The 10,942-nt window shown below is 40.1% G+C and overlaps 1 protein-coding gene across 1 annotated transcript; it reads right to left on the bottom strand.

Annotated features, from left to right (window-relative positions):
• Nucleotides 1-5,408: 5,408 nt before the first annotated feature.
• Nucleotides 5,409-10,449, bottom strand: LOC144828767 (uncharacterized). Its single transcript, XM_078687220.1, has 2 exons — nt 6,633-10,449; nt 5,409-6,479 (listed from the first exon to the last, which is right to left on the bottom strand). The coding sequence occupies exon 1, from the start codon at nt 9,913-9,915 to the stop codon at nt 8,779-8,781; it is 1,137 nt and encodes a 378-aa protein (XP_078543346.1). The 5' UTR covers nt 9,916-10,449; the 3' UTR covers nt 5,409-6,479; nt 6,633-8,778.
• Between the last annotated feature and the right edge of the window lie 493 nt (nt 10,450-10,942).

The following is a 10,942-nucleotide window of genomic DNA, read 5'->3' on the forward strand; positions in this document are numbered from 1 at the left end:
GTACAATTGCCATTATTTTCTTTGTTATGTTTGTTGTTTCAATGACTGTATTCCACTCGTTTACAGTGCGATCAGAGAGAGAAAGAGAAGCTACTAGCAATGTTAGATCTGCCGCCACGACAGGGCACCCCATTTTCAAGTCACTTCCTGGTAACAAGCAAAATGGGATAAGCACCAGCAATAGTTATGACACCTATGCACCACCCACATTGACACCTTCCTCACCCCAAGCAGACCCCACAGAATGGGACATGGTACCTGATCTCACCCTGAATCCCCCTATGATAGGTACCCCTAAACGTTCCCGTCAAAATAAACGAAGTGTCAGAGAAAAAATGGGTCGCGGGAAAGTGCCAGTCAGATATACATCACGTACCCAACTTAAGGAAGAACAGGCTATGCAAATTGCAGACTGGGTCAGTAATCTCCAAAACACCGTTTTTTACACTTTTTACCAGCACTCTATGCCTGATTTCCACTCCGAACGCCCTAGTAAGACAGCAGAAGATAATGGGATTCACAACGTTCTATTAGACAACATGTGGTACAGAGACATGAGGGAGGTTAGAATAAAGGTCACAAATGAGTCCTGCTTTGTATGTTCACACATTCCTCACGCTGTAGGCGCAGATAAATTGCTCTTTCCTAAAGAAGTCCCACCGCCCACAGCCAAATGCCTCCTATTCCTGTTTCTTTGCCGCCTACATGGTCAGATACAGCTCCACTCAGCCAAAATAGATGATGCATTTGTAAACGCCACAGAGTGGGATAACAAGTATGTTACATTTACGGTCATCACTAATCCATTGGAAATTGAAAGGAGAATGGAGGTTTACCGTGATATGAAAGCACCTGCCGACATAATGCAGGTTTGGGAAAATCACTATAAGACACTAGGGTACTTCACCTACCCAACGCCCCCATCGAAATGCCACTCACCCAAACATCATCGATGTAACCATACCCATGACACATGCCCTTGTCAGTGGAGACCAATTCTGCACCTGAAGGCCAACATTTCTGTCAACAGCAAGTGGAATGGCCCACATGACTTAATATGTAAGGCAGCCTCCTTAGGTAGCCCAATTGTAGGACAAGAGCACAAACATTATTTCAAGGAGGGTATTGAGAAGGAGTGTGCTGAGATATGGGCACAGGAAAGTAGAAGATACACTATCAATGAGGGTACACCATAGAAACGGAAAAGAGCAATCAAGCTAAAGTCTCCTCTCCTTTGCTTCCAAGGTAATGGAACAGTTCCTGTGGGTCAAAATACCAATTGCAGTAACACACTTTTTAATCTGGACCTTAAGTACGGCACCTCCAGCCTCATGGACATCTATTGGGCCTGCGGAGACCACATCTATCTGCAGCTGCCTCCCCACTGGCAAGGCCTTTGTTCCATCGTGACGATGCACGAATTGCATCTGGTTGTTCCAGCAGCGAACATTTCCAACATTCATACCCACCCGATGACAGGTGATGTCACCCTGCTCCACCACCAGAAAAGGGAAGCCAAGAAGTATTTCTCAGATGGCCCTTTTCATGAGATTCCACAAGACTTTCGCCTTTTCAACGATGCTGAACTTTTCTTTGGGGGCGTTATCTCCCTGTTCCAGACCAAAGCCAATGCTCGCTGGTTCCAAGTGACCAGGTACGAGCTGATGCATCTTGTCAACAACACCCGTGATGGGTTCAACGCCGTGAAAGAAGAACTACGACCTTTGAGACTCATGGTTCTGGAGCAATGCTATGTTTTGGACCAGCCAACTGAAATGAATAGTGGTGGATGCGCCAAAGTGGGAAAGTCGTCCTGCTGTGTCTTCATTTTTGCCAATGATGCGGATAACGGAACACTTAGAAAGGCCATTGAGGACTTGGACAATTTGGGGAGACATATGCCTGAGGAAGGAGGTACAAAAGCAGATGTTTTACGTAATTGGTCCAACTTGGACTGGATGCCTTCATGGCTATCTGCAGTACTAACATTTATAATGCCTATATTATGTGTGTTGGTGCTTTTGTATTTCGGGACACAGATTATACTGTATTGTGTTAAGAGATTCAGCTCAAAAGTGGTTGGATTGAATTATGCAGACTCAGGTGAATACACAGGAATACGCACGGGACAAGGGGATGGGGAAAAGTTAGCAATGTTAAACATAGTAGAGCTTATCTTCCCTGACTCTCGCACATTACAGGTTCCTCCTGATAGTCAGTACCAGGCCCAGGTGCATAGTGGCCCACCACTTCCCTCAGGGAGAGACTTGGTACATCCTTATGAGACAATGTGTGACAAATTAGGGGCACCACACGAAGACGTAGGAACTGCCCTGAACACCGAAGAGTCGCTTCTTCATGACTCATCATGACCACAACCCCCAGCACCGGCTAAACGTGCGGATTGAATAATGTTCAATGTTGTTCAATAATATGAACAAGAGAGGGGGATGAGAGAGGGATATATTTTACTGTATAAATATCAGCTAGCATAGACCCCTGTGTGTAGGTCTTACTGTTCAAAAATATAGGCCTTGGTTAAATTGGCCAGAGTGCTGCCATTTTCTGTTAAAGTAAGCAAAAAGCAGGTCTGATCAAGGATTCATCCAGCACCACTGCCCTACGAGGCTACTCGCTCCTGTTCTGGCCCCCACCCCGCTTTTGTGCTAAAGGTCAACTTCCACCCAATTCTTTCGACATGACAGAAGGCCACATCCTCTCACTGTATTTGAGAAAAGAGGAACTTGGGCGCCTCAGCAGTGCCATGCAGCTGTGATAGGCGTGGTAACAGGATGTCCTTTTTTGTGTAATGCGCTTTTTCTATTAAACTAAAACTAAAAGCTAATTTACATTAAGCCTCAAGTCAACAAGGCATGACCTTTAGCCTAGAATAAGTGCCATGTTTGCGGGAAAGGGCTGCTTTTTGAACATATGGATGGGAAGGGTACGGAACAGACCATAAATGACGCAGATATATGAATAAATAGCACGAGGTGGCGCAAGATGACGTTACCATAAGACCCCTCACCACCTTAAAACATATAAAAAGGAGGTTCACAAAGATATTTTTGAATTAATCCTCGTAAGTGAGTTCTTCCCAAGGGTTACTTGAGAACCCTTGTAGTAGTACATGTACTTTAATTTTACTGCTTATGTTATATTCTGTCTTATGAAATGTTATATTTACCGTGCTTTCTTTTAACCTTGCTTCCTCCTTATTGCATTTAAAATGTACAACTTGTAATTGCAGAATTTATCACTTATAGGCAGATGTGAGTATTCCCAGATAATATGTACTTTGCTTTTTGAATGCATTTCTGCCACAAATGATAAATGTGTCTTAAGGTTTAAATCTTCACTCTGACAATCTGAAAACTGTCATTTTGATGTCCACAAGGCTATCTGAGAATGCAGAGCTCTGGACACAGAACTAATGTGATTTTTATGCCTTTATATTACTGTTTCTAGAAGTTGCATCTTCTTAATAAAACTGTTAACCTTTCAGCTTCAGTTTCCACGGCTCACATATCTGTTTCTCTATTTTTAGAGCGAGCGTTCCCGCACACACCGGTACAAATTAAGGTGCTCCTTTGTCCCTAGCTAACGCTCACAATCATCCCAGCACAGGCTTCTGAGCCGTTGCACCCAGCCCCCTGACCTCCTGCCCCGTAATAAATCTCCCTCTATCATCCTTGAGTGACTTTACTACATGTGCAATGTTTTCCTGTTCTTATCTCTTCCTTGAGTGACTTTACACCTTGTACATTTGCATTTTTTTTCTGTTTGTATCTCTCATGCAACTCATGTAATCAACTCCTTATGAAACGCAAGTGGTTCTTTTATAAAGCGCTCTGACACTTTCGGGTAATGTTCACGCTATATAAAATCGCATTAAAAAAAATAAAATAAAATAAATAAACTTGAAGATTGTATGGCAACCCCTACCCCTCCCCCCCCCAAGAACTCCCTCTCTTTCTCTCTGCTCACTCATTGTTTGGAGAACATATCACATCTGACTTCAGGAAACCACACAGCAAATTTGTAACAAAAATGTCACGGCGCGTGCGGTCACCTCCTTAATGCATCACCTTGGGAAAGCGGTCTGAAGGTGGTGTGCAGAGTTTCTATCTAAGGTGAGGCTAGGCACTGTATACATGCAGACAAATTACTCTCTGCAAAAGGCTAGCAGGAAACCCCAGGCTACGTGACATGTTTGTTCTCTGTTCAACCATTGGGCATGCCCTAAACAAGTAAACCGTAAAACAGCAACCAACATGTGAGTGTGTCAGCAAAGTAATTTTAAACACATCAAAGAGCACACACTGTCTCTAATACTGCAACTTTTTTCCTCGGCTTCATGCATTTTTTAAAATGGCTTATGCTACCGCTAGTTCATTGAGCAAGCTGCTAGTTTTTGTCTACAAAGCTCTACCTGACCTTTCATGTATACAGCTTGCTTGACACAGATACAACGTGGAAGAAGATAACAGTGGTAAGACTGCACTATAAAATAAATTACTACCATGCATATTAAGCATCAAGAATATCCTACACATGACTGCTTACTGGGTTGTGATTTATTAATACAGATTTGCTTATAAATTATAACACAAAGTATTCCTTTATTTGAGAACATGCAAAATAAAGCTTGCTGGACATTTCCTGCAGGCCCTGGCATCTGCTACTGAATTTGCTCTAATGCTTGTAGAGCTAATGAAGTAAGTAATAATTTACCTCTTCCTCTGAGTTTAATTTTCTGGTCTTAAGTCAGGTTATATTCACTAGTTTCATGTCAGACATTTATAATAGCTTCAGTATTATAAATTTAAAAATGTAAACTGCATCTCCAAAAATGGTGCCAGGATCCGAGTCAGAGGGTAGGAGCTGAAAACATTTTTGGCCGGACCTATTTTATGTAAAGTGAAGGCAGAGTGTGAAGCATCTTTTATCACCAAATTCTGAAAGTAGGATTCTACAGATACTAATATGTGACAAAAATATTTTCATATATTATTTGTGTCTTTTTTGTTGCTATTGTGATGTGGTCTGCTTTTTTTGTATTGCTGTGTTTTTCTGCTACATTTTTGCTACACGATGTGTTGTACTGTGGTTATTATCTTGCATTCTGTTTTGACTTGTGCTGCATTGTGCCCTGTTATGTTTTTATTGTGTTGTAATATTTCTGTATGTTGTTGTGGTATGTTCTGTTTATTTTTGTCAACAAACAAAGATCCATTTTAAGGCATAAGCAGTACATACCTTTAAAGCTCCTTTAACAAATAACCATGTGCCAGTGTCTTAAGTGGTAAAATACCACTGTTTTTTTTACAACAGCAAAGGTGCACCACAGGCAACAGTAAATCAAAGTATATTTCACAATGAGTCGCAAACGATGATTTTCTTTTGGATTTCCAATCTTTATTCAACAAATGGAGTACCACACAGCCGACGCGTTTCGTCCCACACAGGGGACTTGTTCAGGGCTGTTAAATCAAACCAAAACATAAACAAAGTATGAGAAACAAACACCTATTTAATTGATCTACATATACCACATCTATTTACAATATTTAATACAGAAGTTTGTTCATAAGTACTAGATGCACATCTAAAAATATGTCTTTATAAAAAGACATAAGGGTGTAATTATTTACAGTGCAAAATAATCATGCAAAATCTAAAATTCACAAGTCCCAAAAAAGAAGGGGAAATTATGAAGCTCAAAAACAGACAATTCGAAAGCATGGGGGTTCATTAGAGGCCGGTACCACATACACCCCCCATCAAACATCCAAATTCCAAATACCATCTCATATTTGTTTATAAGAAAGAAAGGGTACAGAGGGTAATGAGAGTTATATACAAACATTTATTTACATTGCTGCAAAACGTGAAGGAGATTGGATAATCATAAAGGTGGGGATATCATCACCTTTAAAATAACTTTAGAAAGAGACAGTGATTTAATTGACCGTGTAGTTCTTTAAAATTAGAATCAACAAGGGAAAACAGCATATCTGATATAATCAAACCAGGGGACGGGTGGTTTTAATCGAATGGAGCCCTTATCATAATGCACAAAGAGCTAATGATGACATAAGAATATTATGACTACAAAGCAATGTACCTTTATAATAGTTATGTAGACCTTAATGTATGAGAAAAATGCCTTTTCAAGAGGGGGTGATTGTCCGGCCTCAGATGTCTGGAATTGTTCTTACTAGACCATATAGGGAAGACCAAGTAATTTGCAAAAGCATCTAAATTGAAACATCTTGACTAACTTACACCATAGAGCTAATCCATCCTCAGAAAACATCACTGCAAATGTCAATACAATAAGGTGAAAACATTACCTTATTATACTGTCTACTGCCAAACAAAAAGATCCCTCGAATTCTCTTTTAATCTTTCCTCGCAAAGCAGTCAAAAGGGCATGTATCACCGATGACTGGAGAAAGATCCATATACTTGAGTCTCTATAATGGCATTGGATCAAAAGTGAGCAAAAGAAAAAAAAAGGGAGGAAAAAGTGGGAAAGTTATAGCCCTGTCTAATAATAGTGGCCTGGTTAGACTTTAAAGCATACAAGACATATACATGTAAAGAATAAGTATGAATACAGTCAATACCTTCTCAACAAGGATCAAACTCGTGGTAGTTCGAAGGTCTTTTAAGATGATCCAAGAGATGTCTGACACAAACCACAAATTGAATGAATATGTATGTCTTCAAAAACCTACAATAATAAAGGAACAGGATCAATGATCTATGTAACACCATAAGAGTATGTCCATGGCAAACACCAAATAAAACATCAGGAAATATATGAATTTAAAAGGAGAAGAGAATCATGAGCTAAATAATGCAACATATTAGGGCAAAACCTGGACTTCATTTATCTATCAAAGGGTGAGGAAGAACCAGCCTGGATGCCCATATTAAAAAAAGGAGGGATTCAATATTACAGAGATGGCTAAAGAGGAAGAGTAAGGGTAACCCCATAGACCTGACCCAAACAGGTCCAAGTTAAAACATAACAAAATCTTACCAGTCTTGCTGAGACTGTCCTGTGGGTATAAAAATGGGGTCCCCCGTCCGAAACACGATAAGTCCTCCGGTAGCCCGTAAAAAACAAGCCATTTCAGGGCTCTATATATACCTGTCTTAACAGGCAAAACTCAAAACACCTGTGTAACTTGCCCGGTCCAAGAAAGCACACAGTGCAAGATCGAAGAATTGGCAGCCATCTTGTAGTGGGCCAAATAGTGGTAAAACAGAGATGGTTATGCCAATTTCGCGCATAACCAAACTCGCGGATACCACCACTGATGAATAAAGCAAACCAGGTACTGATTTCCAATTATCGGGACCATTAAAATGCAATATTGTCAAAATGTCAAGAAGCCCATGTGTATACATAAAAGATCGCCGTATTTATATTAATTTCAAAACATAGTGATTCATTAAACAAACCGGGCCTTTTTAATATTTGTAAGCTCCATTATATTTATAATCCGATTTTCTACTGTATAATATAAGTAACAGACTGAATACCGGCGTGAAAAAAGGTCATATGACTATCGTATGCCAGAAAAGCGGCCATCTTGGAATGAGCATATTCATTTAGAAAGTGGCTCAGAATTACTAAATACTCACCGACGCGAGTTAAACCAACATTCGGCAGAACAATTCAAATCATATATAAAAAACCTTTATGCGGGAATCTTGATATTATGAGTATATTCATGGGCTTAAAGATTCTGCATAGTTCGGTATCCAATCCACTGTGCTTCCCCGAACATGGAGGTCACGTGATCTCGACTCAAATGATGGCGGCCATCTTAGAACAGGAAAACAGAAGTAAGGAATTGCTCGTAGACATAGCCCTATACTCATAATAAACTTGCCAAATATCATAATAAACATCCCAGGTATAAATTTCACTTTCCCATAAAGTATTTTAATGAAGAGAGAGCATTAATACTAATAAAAGAAAGCCCAAGCTGTTCGGTCAAGGCCACGTAGGCTGAACGGGAGAATAAGCCGTGTCACCTGGTACTTATCTGTGACATCGGCGGCCATTTTGAGACGGGTTAAGTAATATAGTCAATATTACCATGAAGAAGGGTATCCAATGCTAGTAGAAGAAAACGAAATTAAGATCTAAACCAAGGTATACCAAACATGAGCTACCATCCTCAGAAAATTAGTCAAGAATAACCATAAAGTAGCCCCAAATAAGGCATATACAATGGTTAATAATTACACGGTGATGAGCAGCAAAATCTCAAAAGTTCATCACCGTTTTTTTGTCTCAATTGCATAACATTAGAGATCCCAAAGGTCTTTTTTTTTTTAAAACAACCTTACAAGCAGCCCAATAATGGAAAAGTGTTTTTGACCAAGAGAGACAGGAAGGCAATATATAACCAGGAAAGGATTAATCTATACCATTGTCTCCATAATACAGATTTTGTCAACTAAGAAATCATGTAAGTGTGATAAAAACATAGCCTCTTAATCAATGAGGTTAATGAGGTTACACATGGGGAACAGCCTGTCAACCTTAGAGTTGCGCACAATCTGCTTACAATGTTACAGGGACAGGGTAGGTAAGGTGTTATTACAGTAATAATCAAGCATTTAAACCCCAGAAACCAGGAGGCCTTTAGACTGGGTGTATTGATTATTCCAAGAAGTAATGTAATTCATCTTCCGTATTAAAACCCTGTTCTATGCAGCGCAATCTACATATCCATCCTGCCTCACATTGTCTCAGGGCCAGAACCCTATTACCACCTCTAGGGTGTACCGGCTCATGATCGATACCAAGAAACCCAAAGTTTTCTTTACCCCATGTTTCTCCTGCATGTGGTAAGTGAGCGGATACCCTAGGTCCCCATTCCGTCTAGCTCGTACATGTTCCTGTATCCGGACTTTCAAAGCTCTTTTAGTGCTCCCTACGTACATTTTATTGCAGGCATATCCCAAGACATATGTAACATATTTAGTGTTACAGTTGATCAAATGATCAATGGTATACTTTTTTTTACCATTGAAACTGAACTTTTTAGTTCTATTCCTGCCTAGTTTGCACATGTTGCAATCATTACATGTATAGAAACCTTTTGTATCAGTTGTTAACCAATTTGTATTTCTAGGGGATACTACATAGCTGGGGCACAAGATGTTACGAAGATTTTTACCCCTTCTGTAACAAACTTTTGGTTTCGGTGTAACCGAACCTTGTAATGTAGGTACATCCGAAAGTAAATGCCAGTGCTTCCTCAAGATGTTGTACACTTTGTTACTACGATCTGTGAACTCAGTACTAAAAGCCAGTGGTCTATTAGTAGTATTTCTGACAGTGGTTGGGGCTAACGTGGTCTTTCTCTTAACTTGCATCACTTTTCTATCAGCCTTTTGAAGTGTACTCGCCGGGTATCCTCTCTCCAGGAAACGCTGTTCAGTTTCCATAATGTTAGAGAGGAATGTCTCTTCTGTGCTACAATTACGGCGCATACGTATCATTTCCCCGTACGGAATGTTATCAATAATATGTAGGGGATGAGAGCTATTATGATGTAATGTGCTGTTACATGAGGTAGCTTTTCGATGTGTACGACTATGGACAGTATTATCCTGAATGAAAAAAGTGACATCCAGGAAATTAATTGACTGTTGATCATGTTCCATAGTGAATTGAACATTAAATGGATTGTCATTTAAGAAGTCAAAATAAGACATGAGCTCTGGGGCAGGTCCATCCCAGATCATAATTACATCATCGATGTACCTGCCCCAGAAGATCACATAGTCTATCCATTTGGCCGCATGACGTCCCCAGGCATGCTCCCGCTCAAACCAGCCCATAAAAAGGCCGGCATAAGCGGGAGCAAACCGGGAACCCATTGCTGTCCCCTGTGTCTGGTGATACTACTTCGAATCGTGGAGGAAAAAAATCTTAGATAGTATTAGCTCCGTCATTTCAAGCAAGACACCAAAAAGGTTTCAAGTGCCCTTATTCCAAATTCTTTTTTTATGCAGGTATATAAGCTGACCACGTCAAGAGTGACAAAGATTAAAGTCTCTGACCAAGTCAAGCCCTCGAATTTTCCCAGGATGTCCTTTGTGTCTCTTATGTAGGCAAGGAGGTTTTGTACCATAGGTTGGATGAAAGTGTCCACATATTCAGATAATTTTTCAGTGAGTGAGTTAACACCAGAGATAATAGGGCGGCCAGGTGGAAAATTGGCGCCCTTGTGGATTTTAGGCAGGATGTAAATACAAGGGAAGGAAGGAGCCTCAACCGTGAGGTATCTGCACTCTTCCTCACTGAGGAGACCCACCCACCTCCCTCCAATCTGCTAATCTCATATTGATGTGGCTAGCCAATGCCTCTGTCGGGTTACCAGTAAATCTTGTGTAACAATTGGTGTCAGATAGTTGTCGATCTATTTCACCCAAATAATCGCTTCTTTCCATAAGGATAACATTCCCACCTTTGTCAGTCTTGCGGATCACAATACTAGTATCAGATTTCTAATTTTTGAGGGCTGCGACTTCATTGATCGTAAGATTATACTTGCGGGAACCTGTACGGGAGGAACCTTCTAGCAATTGGTGGAAACAATGTGAGACTTTTTCTCTGAAGAGGTCTATATTTGGATGAGTTCCAGTAGGAATACATTTTGATTTTGGTCTAAGACCACTACCAACAGTCACATTTTCTACAATATTCAATTCCTCTCTGACAAATTCAATGTTAACAGATGTCTCCAATTCAACAGTCATCATTGCTTGGATTGTATTTATTTCATTCACAGTTTGTACTGTGGATACATTTACATTCTTAGATTTTACATTCATGATTGGATTACGTGAAAAATTATCCTTAAGCTTTAACATTCTTGTGAACTTCATTAAATTGACAAACAGA

This window comes from Lissotriton helveticus, chromosome 4_1 (genome assembly GCF_964261635.1).
Source record: "Lissotriton helveticus chromosome 4_1, aLisHel1.1, whole genome shotgun sequence".
Lineage (NCBI taxonomy): Eukaryota > Metazoa > Chordata > Amphibia > Caudata > Salamandridae > Lissotriton > Lissotriton helveticus.

Excerpts from the sequence above, each read along its gene's own strand:
- LOC144828767 (XM_078687220.1), bottom strand. The coding sequence starts at position 9,915 with ATGGGTTCCCGGTTTGCTCCCGCTTATGCCGGCCTTTTTATGGGCTGG.